The 20,201-nt window shown below is 41.1% G+C and overlaps 2 protein-coding genes across 2 annotated transcripts; one reads left to right on the top strand and one right to left on the bottom strand.

Moving 5' to 3' along the window:
* Nucleotides 1–1,102: 1,102 nt before the first annotated feature.
* On the top strand, nucleotides 1,103–3,105 carry LOC133740023 (receptor-like protein 31). The gene has a single exon (XM_062167857.1). It carries the CDS (start codon nucleotides 1,775–1,777, stop codon nucleotides 2,993–2,995), a length of 1,221 nt encoding a protein of 406 aa, XP_062023841.1. The 5' UTR covers nucleotides 1,103–1,774; the 3' UTR covers nucleotides 2,996–3,105.
* A 6,178-nt stretch (nucleotides 3,106–9,283) lies between these two features.
* On the bottom strand, nucleotides 9,284–13,118 carry LOC133739247 (LEC14B protein). The gene is made up of 10 exons (XM_062166993.1): nucleotides 12,913–13,118; nucleotides 12,262–12,731; nucleotides 11,969–12,088; nucleotides 11,540–11,617; nucleotides 11,260–11,436; nucleotides 11,009–11,086; nucleotides 10,605–10,786; nucleotides 10,117–10,275; nucleotides 9,870–9,930; nucleotides 9,284–9,704 (listed from the first exon to the last, which is right to left on the bottom strand). The coding sequence occupies exons 2-10, from the start codon at nucleotides 12,688–12,690 to the stop codon at nucleotides 9,504–9,506; spliced, it is 1,485 nt and encodes a 494-aa protein (XP_062022977.1). The 5' UTR covers nucleotides 12,691–12,731; nucleotides 12,913–13,118; the 3' UTR covers nucleotides 9,284–9,503.
* Between the last annotated feature and the right edge of the window lie 7,083 nt (nucleotides 13,119–20,201).

The following is a 20,201-nucleotide window of genomic DNA, read 5'->3' on the forward strand; positions in this document are numbered from 1 at the left end:
TGACTCCCAACAAGAGAGTTCTGAGTCCAAGAAAGGATGACTATAAGGAGTAGTGAACACGTTAATTAGGTGATGTAAACTTGCCTTTCAGAGGGACTGGTTTCTTGTGCCCTGTACCTTTCTTTCTCTGGCTGCAAGAACTCCATGAAAATTGACTGGAAAATTCTGTAATTTTTGGCTCGTGCCGGTGTGGATGGGCAGAATAGTAAATTGCGAACTTGGGAGTTATATTTTCATGGAAAACCCTAATTAAAGACTCAGAGATAATATATAAATGCTGCTTCAGAAAATAACAGTTTTGCAGAATACTAAGGTGTAGATCAAGTCATGAAGCTGTGTTTAATATATTAGAAGAAGCTGTTGAAGATGTTTAATTGGCAGGTCACATAAATGGAAAAATAACTGAAAGTAAATGTTGCCCATACCATCATCATACTTGCGCAGATAAAGAGGGAGAGGCCATAATAATCTGTTTCTTTAGTGGGGAATTGGACTCTTTTGAGAGTTTTCATGTACTCCACAATCCAAAATCACATCTCAGTTATAAGTTCCATTTATCTAACAAAGATGGTAGAGTTTGCACTCCCTTAAATATTTCACAAAAACCCGATCTACGCCATATTGAATTTTTTTTTTAATTCCGATATATTACTCCTAGAACTTAGTAACTTATGTAGTCCCACTTTCCCGCTTAGTAGTCTTGTTTCATGTCAAATTAGGCTTTGTTTCATGTCAAATTAGGCTCTATAAAACCCATAATTTTGTTAACGTGATACGTGTATTATGTGTCTTACTCTGAATAAATAACATACTTCTCCACACTATTTAAAAAAAAATACTGAACTCAAAAACATGTCAGCAACAAATGTAAATGACCTTTTAAATAATATAAGAAACTCAATTGCATGATGTTATCTAGTTTAGATGGGCTTTTTGTCGAAATTGAAAACACGAAATGGAATTGCAAAACAATGTTAATTAGTAAAATCTTAACCTGAAAAGTGAAAAGAAAATGACGACTCTTGCTTGTAACCCAAAAAAAAAACAAAAAATGACAAACTCTTGCTAATAATTAGCAAGCACTAATAATTAAATGACAACATTACCCTTTTGGAGCAAATATTCTCTCCTACGGAAACGACAAGTAGTTTCACTTTCGTTAGAGAAACCAACAACAGCCACCACAGCTGGCACCCCGGTTCCACCTTAAACCAACCGAAGCCCTACATTTTTAGGTCCTCTTTACCTCTACCTTCGCACGTGATACGGATTTGCCCTCACCGCAAAACCTCACGTGACCCCAACGAACCACCGCCTCCCACATTTGCCAAGCTGGTAACCCAAACCTTAGCCTCCTCGTCCCGCCAGGTAGGCTCGGACAGCCGTTTAACCCCAACCCAAACCCCAATAAAGAAACAACAACAGTAAATAATATAGTAATCAAAAACGACAACCCCGGAACAAAATTGCAGAGAGGAGCAAATACCAGGGTGCGAGTGATCTCGTCTTCTCAGAGAAGCCAACACACAGAGAAAAAAGCAAAAGCCTTTCAGAAAATCCCCAGCCGTAGAATACAATACAAGATTCAATAATCTCGCTTCCTCTCCAAGCCATCATTTATGCTCGATCAAATTCATCATCGCCATTAAAGCTTTCACGAGAAGTTGGTACCTTCTTCTCACGTAAAAGCCTTCTTCTCTGAACCCCTTTGCAGCTACTATAAAACCCGAAAGCCTTAGTCTTTCACTGGATCAGTAGGCTAGCTAGGGCTGCAATGGCGGAGAAGCAGATTAATGGGGTTGGGCTATTGCAGCAGCAGCAATGGTGCATTGTGTTCTGTATTTACTTGCTATTCAATTCCATTGCTGTAGCGATTCTCGACCCGGTTGATTTCTTGGCTCTCCAATCCATTCGCAAAGGTCTCGACGATTTGCCCGGGTCAAATTACTTCGCCTCCTGGGACTTCACTTCCGACCCCTGTAATTTCGCCGGCGTTTACTGTGATTCCGACAAGGTTATTGCTCTCAACCTCGGCGACCCGAGAGCCGCCGCTCCGGGTCTAACGGGTCGGATCGACCCGGCCATCGGCAAGCTCTCCGCCCTCGCCGAGCTCTCCATCGTCCCCGGTCGGATCTACGGCGCTCTCCCCCAGTCCATTTCCCAGATAAAGAGCCTCCGCTTCCTCGCCGCCAGCCGCAACTTCCTCTCCGGCCAGATTCCGGCGAGCCTCTCTCAGCTCCGCAACCTCCGCACTCTCGACCTCAGCTACAACATCTTCACCGGAGCGATCCCCGCCTCCATCGGAACCCTACCGGAGCTCACCAACGTCATTCTCGGCCACAACCGCCTCTCCGGCACGGTCCCTCCGTTCACCTCCAAATCCCTAACCCGCCTCGACCTGAAGCACAACGACTTCTCCGGTACGCTCGCTCCCAACTCCCTCCCTCCCTCACTCCAGTACCTCTCTCTCTCCTGGAACCGCCTCTCCGGCCCGGTCTACGGCCTCCTGAACCGGCTCGACCAGCTCAACTACCTCGACCTCAGCATGAACCAGTTCACGGGTACAGTTCCGGGTCGGGTATTCACCTTCCCAATCACCAACCTCCAGCTCCAGAGAAACCTCTTTTTCGGCCCGGTCCAGCCCTCCGATCAAGTCTCGATCCCGACCATTGACCTCAGCTACAACAGATTCTCCGGCGAAATCTCGCCGCTGTTCTCCACCGTCCAGAATCTCTACCTGAACAACAACCGGTTCACGGGTCAGGTCCCGGGTCCTTTCGTGGACCGGTTGCTGGCGGCAAATATTCAGATACTGTATCTCCAGCACAACTTTCTGACGGGGATTCAGATCAAACCGACGGCTGAGATTCCCCTGAGCAGCTCGCTGTGTCTGCAGTACAACTGCATGGTCCCGCCGGTAGAGACGCCGTGCCCGTTGAAGTCCGGGAAGCAGAAGGCGAGGCCTACTGCGCAGTGTAACGAGTGGAGAGGGTAGAGATGGAAATTCGGATTATACTCGTGGGTATTATGGGAAGTTCAGATGGGTGGAAGAGTAAACTATTTATGTTTATTTTGTTGGGGGTCCTTTGAGATTCATTTATTTATTTTTGTGGAAAAATAGGGGGGTAAAAATGATGAATAAAGAAGAAGATTTGTGGATATCTCAGAAATAGTGTAGCTTGTGTAGGGGGAAAATTAATTTAATTTGTGCTCTACCATCAAATATGAACACTTTTTTTTTTTTTTTTGGCAAAAGAATTTGTAATATGAGTGTGTTATTACCTATTATTGTGGTACGTACCAATATGACATGTTATTATTGTGGTCATTGATCTATACGTTCATAATTGTGCAATGGTACTTTTAGCAATTATCACATTGGTACTCTCTCATTTAGGGTTGTGCATTATTTGTGTTTAGAATTGATAATGTGCTAATATCAAATGTGATGATGGGTATTGAAGTTGAGTAAAGGTTCTCTCAATGGACATAATTAGCATGTTACACTTGATATTATTATAAATTACAAAAATTATACTGCATTATCACAACGATGAGCATAACATACAAATTATTTTAATTCGAATTATTTTGTAGACTAACTATACTTTAGATATTTGTAACGGGCAATGCCGATCCTGTGCATAGAGTCATAGACTAAATAGGCAGCTGCCTAGGACCCCAATGCTAGTCTGCGGAAATGGGTTCCGGAAACTATTATTACTTACTTGTAGCTTATAACGGAAGCTAAAAATTGGGTTGTGCAATTGTGCTATGATTCATGTTCTGCTTCTGCAAAGAACAAACAATTTGTCTAGTCTTGATGAGCAAGCTCGATCTGAATCTGATGTCCAACACTTTCCAAGAAGATACAGAAGCATGCATTCTTCATTTTCATGGCTTTCTTCTTTTCACTTATCGATAGAAGATAAGTAGAAGAAGTTGTTTGTGGGGGGGGGGGGGGCGGCGAGGGGGGACTACAAGTCCAAAGCTACTTCTCTCTGCTTTTCGGCTTTTGTTATGCACGAGTTTCTGACCAAACCTTTCATGATTGAAGCCAGCTACAGCTTCTAATTGAGTGAAAGAGGAACCAACATCCATCATAGGCATGCCTATTTTAATCATTTAACTGAACTAAACCATTACCTAAAAGCATGAGGAGTCAAAGCCAATGTGTATAGATGTACTTGTCTCTTTGCTCTTGATTGATATCTATCTTCTGCTTCTTGTGGAAGCCATGGAAGGACATGTGAATGTAGCTGGGATTAGGTATGGGGTTAGTTAAATAAAAAGCTTGAGGCACATGGAATGGAAGGAGGAGAAGCACAAGTGACTAGTGACACTTTAACAAAAAGAAGAGAAGGTAGAAGAACTGGACTTACTTCTTGTCTCTTCTTGTTTCGAAGTGTACGATTTAGCTTTATGATGCTCAGCTCTGAAAGCATGATGATCAGCTCTTTTGGTATTAGAGGTCAAAAGTCAAAAGATTAGTTCTTATGTATGTTTTTATTGTCTACGGAAAATTATTTGAAAGATTTATATTTATTGAGTAAATGTTTTTCACTCTTTCACCAACTAATTAGAATTGCATTAATTATGATAAATATTTTCAATTTACACAAAATAATAAAATTTAAATAGAAAAATGTATGTAGTTCTTATGTATGTTCCTTATTGTCTAGACTTGGAAAGTTATTCGAAATATTTTATATTTATAGTGTAAATGTTTTTCACTCTTTCACCAACTAATTAGAATTGCATTAATTGTGATAAATATTTTCAATTTACACAAAATAATAAAATTTAAACAGAAAAATGTATGTAGTTCTTATGTATGTTCCTTATTGTCTAGACTTGGAAAGTTATTCGAAAGATTTTATATTTATAGTGTAAATGTTTTTCACTCTTTCACCAACTAATTAGAATTGCATTTGTGATAAATATTTTCAATTTACACAAAATAATAAAATTTATATAGAAAAATGTATGTAGTTCTTATGTATGTTCTTATTGTCTAGACTCGGAAAGTTATTCGAAAGATTTTATATTTATAGTGTAAATGTTTTTCACTCTTTCACCAACTAATTAGAATTGGGGTGTGTGTGTTTGGTGGGGTGGTAAGGCTTTGGTCTCATATATAAGAGATCAGGAGTTCGAGCCCCATCAAGGGTGGGAATGGGGTGGGGGTTTAAAAAAAAAAACCAACTAATTAGAATTGTATTTGTGATAAATATTTTCAATTTACACAAAATAATAAAATTTATATAGAAAAATGTATATTTACAATGAAAATACTTTCCGACTAAGATTATGAACTTTTTAAGTATGAAACGAAATGATGTCAGCTGAACTTAAAGCACTGATAATCATATTAGATATATACCAACAATACTTTTTATAAATCAATATTTCTTCTTTCATAAAGAGGTGGGTAGGCCTAAGTGAGTAGTAAAACTTGTGCCTTGCTACATAAAGAGGGGACTGTTAAATTTCTTCATTATTGTAAAGGTTGAGCATCATTTAGTTTCTTTTCCAAGTAAGATTCCTACTTGATTATGCTTCTTTAAGGACATTTATCTTCAATCTATCACCCAAGTAGGGCTCATCTCACAATCCTAATCAATCACCTAAAGATGTTTACAAATTAAAACTAAGTCTTCCTTTTTTGGCGAAAATTTTCACTAAACAAAAAAGACAAACAATCAGGGGAGGAGAAGGGGACAAAGAGTCAAACCTCTTTGAAAAAAAAAATTCAAAATAAATACAAGATTAGCCCGAATCAGTTATATCAAAGATAAAACGTACAATAATTATAAAAAAAAAAAAAAAAAAAAAAAAAAAAAAAGATGTATAACGGCCATTTGAGTGCGTAAACGGTAGGGTTCCCGTGAGGTCGTGTCGCCTTTTTTGGTATTTTGTTCTGTTGGTAAATACTACTGTTACAACCTTGAGCTAAGTCACCCAATTTTACACACGCTGATTTGACCTTGAGGTTTTCATGTTCAAATCCTGTGATGTAGATAATTGTAAGTTTTGAGCACAGTAAAATAGCAAGTGTCCACTTCAACCTGATTAGTACACCTACTACCCATAGAGTTGGATGCTAAATGTTTCGAGGCCCATATCTTCATTTCCAAACCTGACTCGCTAAGGTCTCTATTCAATTCCCTCTGATATGCTCTTTGGTCTTGAAAATGTAATCAATAGCAAGAAAGTCCAACTGAAGAATCTGTGTACGTATTAGAGTTTTTGGAACATGGAGGAGTGTTGGTTTTATGTTAGGGGGGGTTCAATGCATTATAAGTTTTTGTTTGATGTTACTAGCACGCTACAGTCTATGTGAGAAGTTCCATTTGAATTGCTTTGGTTTAGGTTTGAGTTTTGATTGTAGCTGTTTTCACATGTCTCGTCAAATATTCAAATAGTCATTTGTGACAGTAAGGGGGAGATCGTGTTGTATACTTGTAATATTCCCTCTCTTTGTCCTTTCTATAATTCTAGTGATGAATCCATTGGTCATACCTTTTACTCAACAATTTGGTTGAAGCTTACTAACTGGCCTGTACGTTTGAATTGGAATGATTCTTTCATTAATTGGCTGAATGCCCTCCATAGAAACACTCTGAAGGATAATTCTGCAGATTTTTTTATCTCATATTCTGTAGGGACTATGGGAGAGTATGTGGAGAAAGGAAACTACCGAGCTGCTGAACGTCCCAGCTGTCTGTTCTTTTGCCCACTCCCCGTATAAGATCGTAGGAGATGTCTATATTTTGAGTTGCAGCTTAAATTTTGAGTTACAACAATTGCTACTCCTTGTTGTAGAGAGAATAATGCGTACTTCTTCATTAATAATAGAGCCCTTTATATAGGGGCAAGAGTGCAAAGATTACACAGAACATGGATAGGAAATCTATAACTAAATATACTCTTCCAGTTTGGACTAGTCACACCAAAAATACGTTAACTGCATCACTCCCTCTGTTAAAGAGGCTTTCTTAGTCCGCAGCGGCCTCCACGACCACGGTGGTTGTCACGTTGATGGTTATGGCGCTTTCCTTCCTGCACTGAGCGATTGTACGGACTAGATCGTCCAAATTGTTTTCCCTTAAGTTTAGGGTTTTGCTGGCAACGGCCTCCTTTTGGAGCGTTATTATAATTCGACTCTGAAACAGCTTTTGTTCTGACAGATCGGGAATTATAATTCTTCGTGAGAATATTATCGTGTTTCTCAACTACGGTCATCGCTGTAATCAGCTGATGAAATCCCTTGATATGTCCTGCTTGAATACTGATTCGAAATTGCATAGCTAGCATCCTAGCAGAGATGGGGAAGGTGGAGAGAGTTTTCTCAATCAGGTCTTCATCTGTAATAGTTTGATTACAAACTTGCATCATTGATCTAATGCTGAGGGCTTCCGAATTGTACTCTAACACTGACTTATAGTCAGTGAAACGGAGATTTTGCCATCTCTCACGCAATTCGGGGAGGTGGGAGTCTTGAACATTCCCAAAGCGCTCTTCAAGCGCAACCCATAGATTTCTTGGATTGTTTTCAACCATATACTTGAGTTGAAGCGAATCGTCCATATGGCGCGTCATCAAGATAAGGGCCTTGGCTTTGTACACATCGATGCCCTGCACAATCAAATCATCGTTGGTGGGCTGGATTGTTGCTAGGATCCCTTTGGCAGTGAGGTGATTTTTGACATCACAGGCCCAATTGTGGTATCCACGGCCAGTAGTGTCCAATGGGGCGAAGTCGAGGTTGTTCAACTTATAGTCTACGAAGCGGAGATTTTGGGAGTCTTGGACATTCCCAAAGCGCTCTTCAAGAGCAACCCATAGATTTCTTGGGTTATTTTCAACCATATACTCGAGTCGAAGCAAATTGTTCATGTGGCGTTTCATCAAGATGAGGGCCTTGGCCTTGGCCTTGTTCGCATCAGGGCCCTGCGCAGTCAAATCATTGTTGGTAGGGTGGATCGTTCCTAGGATCCTTTTGGCGGTGAGGTGATTTTTGATATCACTGACCCACTTGTGGTATCCAAGGCCAGTATTGTCCAATGGGACGAAGTCGAGGTTTTTCAAGTTTGACATATCTTGATTTTTTGAAGCTGATTTCTTACGCGCGAAGTAATTTGAAGAAGCTTGTGGCTAGGAGAGTGAAGGAGCTGGCAGGAGGTTGCAGGTGTGCTGAGGGGTTGCTGGCAGTGAGCAAGACGCGTTGAGGATGCGCAGGGGCGCTAGAGGAGGTGCAGGGGCGCGTGGGAGGCGAGCAAAGTAGGCAGAGGCGAGCGGAGGTTGCTAGGGAGCTAGGAAGGTGCGCACGGTGATGATTTTAGGATTTAGGGTTTCAAGGATTTTCTGGCTTTTTGGTGCTTGGGTTAGGGTTCGTGCTGGTAACGTGTTGTAGAATGTAGAATTTGAGAGAGAATAATGCATACTTCTTCATTGATAATAGGGTCTTTTATATAAAAAGATTACATAAAATCTAAATCTAATATGACAAGGAATCCTATTCAAAATATGGATAGGAAATCTATGACTAAATATACTCTCCCTATTACATAAAGATTCATATTCCTGTTTGGACCAGTCACACCAAAATTAGGTTAACTGCAACACTTATCTAGTTATGAATGAAAAACTTAAACCTTGTAAACCTTATCTGGTTATGAATGAAAAACCATTTGTTAGCCATTTAGAATTATAATGGATTACTCGAACATTTTTAGTTCTAAGAATCTGAGTCAAGTTGTAATGGTTGATGGTGGGTGCTATCATTTTGTTGCTACTTTTGTCCTGCCTCTTTGTGATTTTGCAAATGTAAGTAAAGGATGGAGAGGAACTACTAATTGAAATTAAGGCATTCTGAATGAGTTTGTTACTTGTATAAACACAAGCTAGCAGATGAAGAATTACAAATGAAGAACTATTAGCTAATTACAACTGTGCGATCTGCATCTCCAGGGTAACTTTTCCCCCAACTGTAATACTGATGAAGCCCTTGAAACTACAGGAATAAAATGCGTTTCAAGGCCAACTTATTTGGATTTTCAAGACACTAGATTTTTCACCAAGAAAAGAAAATAATGGAAGTCAGTGTTCTATGGTGAAATCTTTTCATAATTATTAAACCGAAAGACAGAACTCGAGAGAGATATGCTGATCGAAACTAGGATATGAGATGCCAAGTGAATTTCTCACATACACACATCCGCAGATACACATTAAATATATGCTGCTAAAACAGCATACTATGAGTTTATGAACATTCATATTAAGCATAAACCTCTTTTTCTTTCTTTCTGAAACGCAAAACCATAATTTGTTACTTATGTACAACTGAATTTGTGCATAATCCCCTTAACTTCTCAATCATGAGCTTAGAAAAACAACAATAGCTAGCGTGCAGGTGTACAATGCTAAGTCTCTGGCTTCATGCTTGTTTACCTAAATGAAATATGCGTCGACGGACTATAATAACATAACTGGTGTTTTCAATAGAATGGTGAATATTGTCTCCTCCGGGTTCTCTCTCTGGTGAAAGGTGGTGGTGATTCTCCATTTCCTGTGAATTCCCATCTTACAACCTCTCCATCCCAGGAAGAGCTGATGAGCATAGGGTAATATGGGTGCCAACTACAATCTCTTACAGCTGATCTATGATGCTCCAATTTTCCAACTTGGGCTCCACTGACCTACAATTTACAATCAAGTAACCAAATTACCATAGATTATAAAGAAAGAGCTAGAATTTCAGATTGCAACAAGCCTGAAGCCACAGACATGGCACTTGAGCATCAAATCAATCCCTCAACTGGTTTGGAATCAAATGCAGAAACAAAAATACACGTATCACATACCAAATCATATATATAAACGCATGAATTGTGAGATCCAGTGTAGATGTACTTCTGACCAGTGCTGCAAAGTTTAAGGAGATGTAATATTTTAATAGCATTAAAGAAAAAATTGAGACTACTGAAAATAGGTTAACTTGCAACCAGAAACCAAGCAGACTTGAAGAAAAGAAAAATAAAACTCGTGTAGCATCAGGAAACAGCTAACCTCTAGAGACATATGAACAAAAAGATCGAGAGTAGTACTTGCCTATACGCCGGGGAGAAGTAGGAGCGAATAAGTGTACGCAGGACCGAATGACCTTTATAAGTAGACACTGATATATCAGATGGATGTTTCATATCTTTTGCCTGAGGTGGGTAGTCCATCCATCTGTAATCCCATTCATGATGCCTAGGCCCTGGATTGCTGGAATACATAGAAGGATTGTAATTTTCATGTCACAGCAATACATTCTGAACACAAAATTCGAAATTGCAGGGCAAACATTCATAGTTTGATGCAGAACCAGAAAACCAGTCATTCACAATAAATATAATTCAGCCCTTCGACAACCATGCTGACCTTGAATTTAGAAGTAAAAAAACAATAATGTTTGGAACAAATAACAAACATATGGTGCAAATGAATACAGACAACATTTCATGACCACGGATAACTAGTAAACACATATAAGAAAAGCCTGTACATATATGATTCCAAGAGAGCCATGACAAGCCAGCCAGATGTTAACATACCGGGCAGCAGTAGCACTAGAGGACATTTTCCTGATATCCCAAAGTTTTATGCTCTGATCTTTGCTATTTGAAATGAAGTAACGACCATCTCCTTTGCTGTCGATGAATGTAATACCTTCTAGGTGCCCTGTCAAAACTCCTGCTGGCTTCCCACTAGCTTTAAAGCAACGTCTATCCCACACCTAGACAAAAGTACACCTTATATGACTTCTCGCATGTATATGATCATATCAATCAATTAACAAAAACTTCCCCAACAATTTTGTTATTCCTACAACTTTGAGAAAAATGCAGTCCGACAAGTTATGAAGGGTGACTTCTATGAAATACACATAACATTTACTGATGCCATGATGAACCATGTAGAGAAATGCAATATTGCAAGTGCTATAATGGAAATGTACCTTACAGAGAGTATCATCACTCCCAGAATAAATAAGATGGCCACTTTCATCGGCAAAACAAACAGTGTTAACATCAGACTGCACAGAAAACACAATTAGTGACCAGAGTGCCATTAAGGGTCACTCAAGGAGTTGAGGTACCCGTCCCCACTTTCCTCTATGGAGGTAACTAAAGAAGTTAACAACCAACAAATGATAAGAAAATGAAATCAAGAACATTATAGAAATGTTCAGTTAAGCAATGCCCATACCGTGTGAGCCAAAATTCGAAGGGAGAGCTTATTAGTTTCAAGATCATAAACATATATGGACTCATCACTACTTCCAGCAACAACTTCACGTCCATCTGTTGAAAATTTTATGGAGAAAATACCAAAGGAGTATACTCCATCATCAGCAGAAGAAAAATCCAAACCCTCATGGATTTCCTACATAAGAAATCATTCTCAGATGCTGAGCAAACATATCATTGAAGGAAAATGGTGAGTGGTCGATAGTAGATATTACGTGTATGGTGCTTGTAGTTCGTACCATTCTATTAGCACGAGATTCTGTTTCAGCAGATCCCACATTAACTATATGAACAATAGGTGACATGCTCGCATAGACCTGAAATAGCATAGTACAAATTGATTACAGGTAAAATCATAACATTGATCTGTAGGTCTCTTGCTTTAGTGAGAAATTTAACATTGATACCATCCATGTAGCACTTGATATTTTTATGCAGTAGTTTGGTATACATGTATCCTTACTTTTCCTGTATATCCACCATGGATGCATAATCCTATTCTCAAAGTGTACATATGAAGTAGAAAGGTTTGCATCCACATCGCAAGTTAAACACTAAAGTATGCTAACTGAATCCAGTTTCTAGAAAGTTATAAGAGAAGGTCCAAAAAGACAAGGGCGAAGGCAGCATTTAACATTAAACAAAGATAAGAGTATACAGGGCCTCACAAGATGGCGTTGATCTGGGGAAAGAGATGTATCAGTCACTGTCCATCGCATACTTTTGGCAGGAATGTCCTTCTGGACTTTCCACCCTTTATCCACATTGTATATTCTAATGTGGCTACCCTGCAACAGTCATCATAGAACAACTCAAAGTCATACCTACTACAGAATCACTAACAATCATAATTTCAAGTTCACATTTCTCGGAATCATAACTTCGAAAACCAAAAAACCATATTTATTACTTTTTTCTTTTGCCTTGTTTTATCAACAACCAAAACGAGAATAAAAATGACCTGAAACCCAGCAACAAAAAGAGATCCATCTGCTGAAAACTGCGAGACATATGCTCGGCTAGGCATCTGGTCAACGAGCCAAGGACCATTCAGCGGCAAGTATCTACCTAAAACATGACAACAATCTGCAGAAGAGAACCTTCCCCTTCCTGAATAATTACCTTCTCTCCCTTCCAGCATCTTCACCGTCGAAACAGGCCGGCCCCGCCTCCCCGGTCCGACTTGCCTAAGCCTCTCATTGGGTGCTGATCTCAGCTTTGTGAGCTGAGCTACTTCATGGTCTAAACTATCAAACGGTTTGTTGGGTCCATCAATGCTCTCAACTGATCCATTGTTGGTACTCCCATCATCAAAATAGTCAGATTCTACAGTCAATCTACTGAGTGAATACCCCATCTCATCAAAATCATCAATTGATGTTACAAACATCTCAGTTTAAGCTCAGAGCCAATATACCAACCATGTCAAACCTACACAGGCATAAACAACACATCTTTAACCTACAAGAACAACTTACCTCCAACAACCTTGGAAACACCCTTATCCTCAATCAAACCAAATCATTTTCACACGAATAATCACCAGTTAGATCGAAACAATAGCTGAAATTCAACGGAGTGAAACAACAAAGAAGAAGAAGAAGACACTGACCTTGGATTGCAGGTAGTTTTCTTCAACCTTTCAGTGTACGTGGGGATGACAAACGGATTAATTGCGTATTATATATGGTTGCTTTTTGGTGAAGCAAAGCAATGAATTGGATTGATGGAAGCTTTACTGTAAATTATTGATGGATTGGAGAGAAGAGTTGAGGGGTTGGTGTGGTCGAGTTTCATCTACGTCGTTCATTTTTTCTTTTTTTTTGTATTTGTATATAATGCAGCTTTTGCTTCGGTGACAATCACTGCAGGCCGAGGCTGGCTCACCAGATGACAGTACACGTGGCCTCGCTTGGCCGCTTAGGAAGGTTTTGTTCACTTTTGTCACCCTAGAATTTAGAGAACAAATCAATCTAGGATCAAACTGATGAGGTTTTACAAAATGACAAAATCCTACGACATCTTTGATAAGCATATTGATACTTCGGGAGTTCGGAGTGACAATACCTTTTGGCAGTGGAAAAATGAGTGTTGTGTTATTCTTCGATAAATCGACCATCTTGTTGAAGGAAAATCGACTTAGTGTGCCTTATCAAACTAGGAATAGCAATAGGAGAGAAGGTTCTAGATTTCTCAATCCTACACGGATTGGTATTCCTTGTAACATTAGAACTAGCACTTTGTAATCCCTATATATAGGGCTCCTATTCTCAATAATAATACACATCTCTCTCTACAATTTTCTCTCGAATCTATTTTACTTAAACACGTTATCAGCACGAGCCCTAAACCACAAAAGCCAAAAAGCCAAAACCCGAAAAGAATTCCATATCGCCAAAAACTGCCGCAGCCCCTAGCCCGTGCTAGCATCGCTGCAGCCTGCCCCGCGTGCGCCCCTGCGCCTACTGCTGCCCCGCCTGCAACCTTGCACAGCAGCCCCTGCTGCCCTGCGAGCTGCTCCCGCAGCCACACGCCCCTGTATCGCTGCTTGCTGCCCCCTCCCTGCAGCCCTGCGTTCCAGCCTGCTGCCACCGAAGCATCCCTGCACCTAGCCCCTTGCTAGCCCGCCTGCTCCTGCAGCCCTTTCGGCCAGCATACCTGCCAGCTCGCGCGCATACCTGCTAGCGCGCCCCTGCGACCAGCTCTGCTGCTGCCACTGCAGCTGCTGCCCCTGCAGTTTACCTTCGCTGCTCCTACACCACTACTACCACCGCAGCCCCTGCTGCCCCGCATTCGCTGCACGCATCTACTTGGATTGCTTCGCTCCATCACGCCTGCATCGACACGCGCGTGATCCAAATACAAGTAAGTATTCAAGAGTAAGTTTTGAAGTTCATAAATTTAAATACTTATTCTTCTTTTCTCGGGGACTTAAAAACCTCCCTTCTTCTTCATCCCACCTTTCTTATAACGTGGGTTCGATTTTGAGAAAGCGGAATCGTGGGGATTCGCGCTATAAACGAACTAAGAGCGTTCGTAAGACTTCGGACTAAGAGCGTCCGCAAGCATCGATTAACGACCTTATAAACATCATTGTTTCGGTCTAATCCAATTTTCTTGGAAATCGATTTCTTGGTAGCATAGCTCGGAAATCTCAATAATTAGTTGTCGTGGAAGCATTGACTCTGAAACTAACTTGTTCTTGTTTTCATCTTTCAGGATGACATACACGAACAAACTCGATTTTGTTCCATTGGATTATGCAGGCAAAAGATATTTATACTGGGCCATTGACATTGTGACCCATCTTACTGCCCAAGATTTATTGCATACAATCCAAGAGCTTTGTCCTATAAAAACAGCTCCAGACCCTCAAACTGAGAAAGATAATTCTAAAGCAATTGCCTTCATGAAACGTCACATGGATAGTGACCTCCAGTTTGAGTTCATAAATGAGGATAGCGCTATAAAGCTTTGGCAAGCGCTTCGCGAACGATATGGCAATGTTCGTGACTCCATCCTTCCGAATACAGAAGCAGAATGGAAAGATCTTCGCTTCTCTGAATTTGACACGGTCATGCTATTTTATTCGGAAGCCCTCCGCATCAGAGTAATGATGCGTCTCTGTGGAAAGATGATCACAGAAGACCAGTTGATTGAGAAAACCCTCAATACCTTCCCCGCCTGTGCTATGAGGTCCTCTGACTTATTCTGGACTCATGTAAATGCAAGACGGATCACAAGTTTCCAACAGCTTATTGAAGCTATGGCCACTGCTGAAAGACATGGCAATGAACTTGTGAAAAGAGAATTTGATAGGCTTCAAGATAGCTATCAAGAGCATCGTCCTATGGCTAGAGAAAGTCGCCATCGACGTCATGATCCATATGATCGAAATGCTCAAGAAGGTAATCGCTCAAGGCGACAATCACACGACCGTAGGAGGCGTGATTTTGAGGGAAATAGGGTTGGAAACCATGGAGCCAACGTTGGCCATGGGCACCACTTTCCAACGCCACCAGTCCTAGGGACTATGCATATTGCGCCAATGCGCCTCAATCAAGGGAGAATCCTCTTTATGGTGTCTATTTCTGATATGGAACGTCTGATCAATGGACCTGAATTTGCAATGTACCTACGGAGGTAGTCGCATCATGGTGATCAAGACTTCGAGTTCACAAAGACTTTAAATATGGCGATGAAGACAAAATGCGCAGATTTTTATTTATAGTCTTTCATTTTTCCAAGAATTATGTAATGGCAATTATGCCTTAAATCAATAAAATGACTTATTGTATTAACTCTTTCCCTCTAGGCGTACTCAAGAGTACTTGTGATGTCTAGGCAAGGTTTGATCTGAGAGAACGGTTTTAAAAGTGAGCAACGCTCCACCAAAATCTCGCCTTACCTTACCTGGTCACAACCAAATTGAAATTACCGAACGGATTGAGTGACTACGATTTGTCTACGGTTTGATTTTTATGTTGGATTAGATTTTGGTCAAGAAACTTTGATGTAATCATTGGCTATTATTAATAAAGTATCGATTGATTTTTCGAACTTTATTACTTACAAGATGTAAGTGCCAATGATTTTCATGTGGAAACACATTGTGAGAATGGACAAGAGTTCCTTTGCATCACCTCTAATGACTACGGACATAAACGAGTCTTAGAGAAACTTATGTGTCGCTCTAGTGGGTTGTATGCAACCACTATTCGAGTCATTGAATCCAACCATGTCATGAGAGATGATTTATGGGATTCCGACACATATAGGCTTTGGCACGACCGTTTGGGACACCCAGGTCGTGACATGATGATCCGTATATTAAAGACTTCACACGGACATCCCTTTTTCAGAACGAAAAGAAGTAAAACTCGGTTTTTGGACACCGAAGGAGCCCCTGCGCCTCACGGCGCCGTTCACCCCCAAATCCGGCCATCCTTGGCCGGCGCCGCCTTCCCCCTGCGGCCTCAGGGTGGCATTGACGCCACCAAGGCTCCTTTGTCTCCAACTTTTACTTCTAAAGTCACTTGTGACTTTGTGGCTCAACCAAAATCCTCATTGGTTGTTTCTAAAGCCCATCATTCGTTCTGCACAGCCTGCTCTTTAGCAAAGTTAGGATCGAGGCCATCCTATGCAAAGGACACCAAAGAAAATATACCATTCTTGCAAAGAATCCAAGGTGATATTTGTGGACCTATTCAACCATCATGCGGACCATTTCGATATTTTATGGTATTGGTTGATGCATCGACACGCTGGTCACATGTCATGCTATTGTCCACAAGGAACGCTGCATTCGCTAAACTCCTAGCACAAATCATTAAGTTAAGGGCTCACCACCCTGCTCATCCTATTAAGTCTATACGAATAGACAATGCTGGGGAGTTTACATCAAAAACTTTTGATGATTATTGCATGTCCATTGGGATAGAAGTTGAACATCCAGTTCCTCATGTTCACACCCAAAATGGTCTCGCAGAAGCCGCCATTAAACGACTACGAATGGTCGCTAGGGCATTGGTAATGCGCACCAATCTCCCTATTTCTGCTTGGGGCTATGCAATATTGCATGCAGCTGTGCTTATTCGTTTGAGGCCCACTGCCACTCAACCCTTTTCTGCGTCCCAGATGGTGACTGGGTATGAGCCTAATGTCTCACACTTACGCATATTTGGGTGTGCAGTTTATGTGCCAATTGCGCCGCCACAGCGCACCAAAATGGGTCCTCAAAGACGATTAGGCATTTATGTTGGATATGATTCTCCAACGATTATCCGCTATATAGAACCCTTGACAGGCGATCTCTTTACCGCTAGATTTGCGGATTGTCACTTCGATGAGATAGTCTTCCCGTCGTTAGGGGGAGATAAGAACATCAATGTTCAACAGGAACGACAGGAATTGTCGTGGTCTGTCCCCACTCTGTCTCATCTTGATCCCCGAGCCGCACAGTCCGAAACTGAAGTGCGGAGAATTCTCGATCTTCAGAACGTAGCAGAATCGATGCCTGATGCGTTTTCTGATATCGCTAAAGTGACGAGATCACACATACCTGCTGCAAACGTGCCTGCAAGGATTGATGTCCCTAAAACTAGAGGACATGACGCTAACTCAAGAGGATTTGAGCATGGCGCCAACGTCCCCTCTCACAGTGATGGTGACGTTGTGGCTAGGCCCATGGCTCCTGCCAGGAAGCGCGGGAGGCCCATAGGTTCGATGGATTCTCGCCCAAGAAAGAAAGCGAGTTTGGCACAAAATAATCCATTAATCATCGATGTGAATAATCCATCTCATGAGAATATTCCGGATTATGGTTATGTCCAAGAGACATCATTGGGGGACGCTCCAATGTCAGAACCAACTCCAGAGAATAGAGAGATCTCCATAAATTACATTAGTGTACATGAGATGATGGATAGAAATTCTATGGCGATTGATGATGCATTTGCATATCATATTGCAAAAGGAATCATAGAATATGATGATATCGAACCTCGCTCTGTTGAAGAATGTCAACGAAGAGCAGATTGGCCTAAATGGAAAGATGCGATCCAGGTTGAATTGGATTCACTAACAAAGAGACAGGTATTTGGGTCTGTAACGCAAACACCCCCAAGTGTAAAGCCTGTTGGCCATAAATGGGTCTTTGTTAGAAAGCGTAATGAGAAAAATGAGGTAGTAAGATATAAAGCCCGCCTTGTGGCGCAAGGTTTCTCACAACGCCCTGGAATCGACTACGAGGAGACATATTCTCCCGTGATGGACGTTATAACGTTCCGCTACCTTGTCAGTTTGGTAGTTTCCGAAAAACTTGACATGCAGCTTATGGATGTGGTTACAGCATATCTCTATGGGGATCTAGATTCAGAGATATATATGAAGGTTCCAGATGGACTTCAATTACCCAAATCAAGTGGCTCTAAACCACGGAGCGCGTTTTCAATAAGATTAAAACGCTCACTATATGGATTAAAACAATCCGGACGGATGTGGTATAACCGTCTAAGTGACTACTTGATTGGGAAGGGATATATTAACAATGAAATATGCCCATGCGTGTTCATTAAGAGAACAAGTTCCGGATTTGCAATCGTAGCAGTTTATGTCGATGACATGAACCTAATTGGAACTCTAGATGAGTTGAAGGAAACTGCTAAATACTTGAAATCCGAATTTGAGATGAAAGATCTTGGGAAAACACGGTTTTGTCTCGGTTTAGAACTCGAGCACCGTAGTGATGGGATTTTGATCCATCGGTCTGCATATACTCAGAAGGTCCTAAGGCGCTTTAATGAAGATAAAGCGAAGCCTGCGAGTACTCCCATGATCGGCCGTAGTCTTGAGCCAGGAAAAGATCCGTTTCGTCCAAGGGATGAGGACGAAGAACCATTAGAGGCCGAAGTGCCCTATTTGAGTGCAATAGGCGCATTATTGTACTTAGCTCAATGCACAAGACCGGATATCTCATTCGCAGTGAACTTGTTAGCTCGACATAGCTCTGCGCCAACACGCCGCCATTGGATTGGTGTAAAGACCATCTTTCGATACCTAAGAGGTACGATTGATATGGGCCTATTCTATCCCTACAGAGAGAAAAGGAATGACGGAAAGTTGGGATCGGACCCCAAAAGGCAAAACGCCCCCGTCCATGGAATGGCCGTCGGCCATGTTGCCGCCGCCAGCGCCGCCGCCGCTCATGGTGGCCGGCGTCCTCCTATCTCCCTCCATCAAAACAACAATGATGTTTTGATGGGATTTGCTGATGCAGGGTACCTCTCTGACCCTCACAAAGGTCGCTCCCAAACAGGTTATGTCTTTACCATGGGAAGCACTGCGATATCTTGGAGGTCTACGAAACAGACCCTTGTTGCTACTTCCTCAAATCATGCAGAGATTATTGCTCTACATGAAGCTGTACGTGAATGTGTATGGCTAAGGTCTGTAATTCGACACATTCAAGGAAGTTGTGGTTTGAAGTCTACCCCAGATGAACCTACATGCATTTATGAGGATAATGCAGCTTGTATTGAACAAATGAAGTTAGGTTTCATCAAAGGCGACAACACCAAGCATATATCGCCTAAGTTCTTTTATAATCAGCAACAACAATCACTTCTAAAGATTGAAGTGAATCAAATCCGATCAGAGGATAATGTAGCGGACTTATTCACTAAGTCGTTACCTAAATCCACATTCGAGAAACATGTGAAGAGCATCGGATTGAGAAAGTTATCCGAACTCCCACGATTGTAGCAATCAGGGGGAGATATCGACATCAGGGGGAGTTATGATGTCTGCATGTTCGATCTCGAAGAGTGAAGGACGTGTTGTTCTCTTTTTGTCCTTCGGCCAGGGTTATTTTTATCCCACAGGGTTTTTGTTACCTGGCAAGGTTTTTAACGAGGCAACGGATGAAGCGTCACCACCAAGTTTGAGCGGCACAAGGGGGAGTGTTGAAGGAAAATCGACTTAGTGTGCCTTATCAAACTAGGAATAGCAATAGGAGAGAAGGTTCTAGATTTCCCAATCCTACACGGATTGGTATTCCTTGTAACATTAGAACTAGCACTTTGTAATCCCTATATATAGGGCTCCTATTCTCAATAATAATACACATCTCTCTCTACAATTCTCTCTCGAATCTATTTTACTTAAACACATCTAAGATTTTTTTTTTTTTTACAATAAAAAATGGGAATAAGATTTAGTTTAGTGGTATTAGTTTCTCTTTGTAAGTGAGAGTTCCTGAATCCACCACATCAACAAACATTGTTGTGTATTTTTAACTGTGATAAAAAGAAAAGGTAGAATTTGTATTTTTGACTTATAAAAGTTATATTAGATGAGAAAAATATTGAAAATTTGCAACCTGAATGAATAGAGCAGTAGGAG

The sequence above is a fragment of the Rosa rugosa genome, chromosome 3, assembly GCF_958449725.1.
Source record: "Rosa rugosa chromosome 3, drRosRugo1.1, whole genome shotgun sequence".
In the NCBI taxonomy this organism is placed as follows: Eukaryota; Viridiplantae; Streptophyta; class Magnoliopsida; order Rosales; family Rosaceae; genus Rosa; species Rosa rugosa.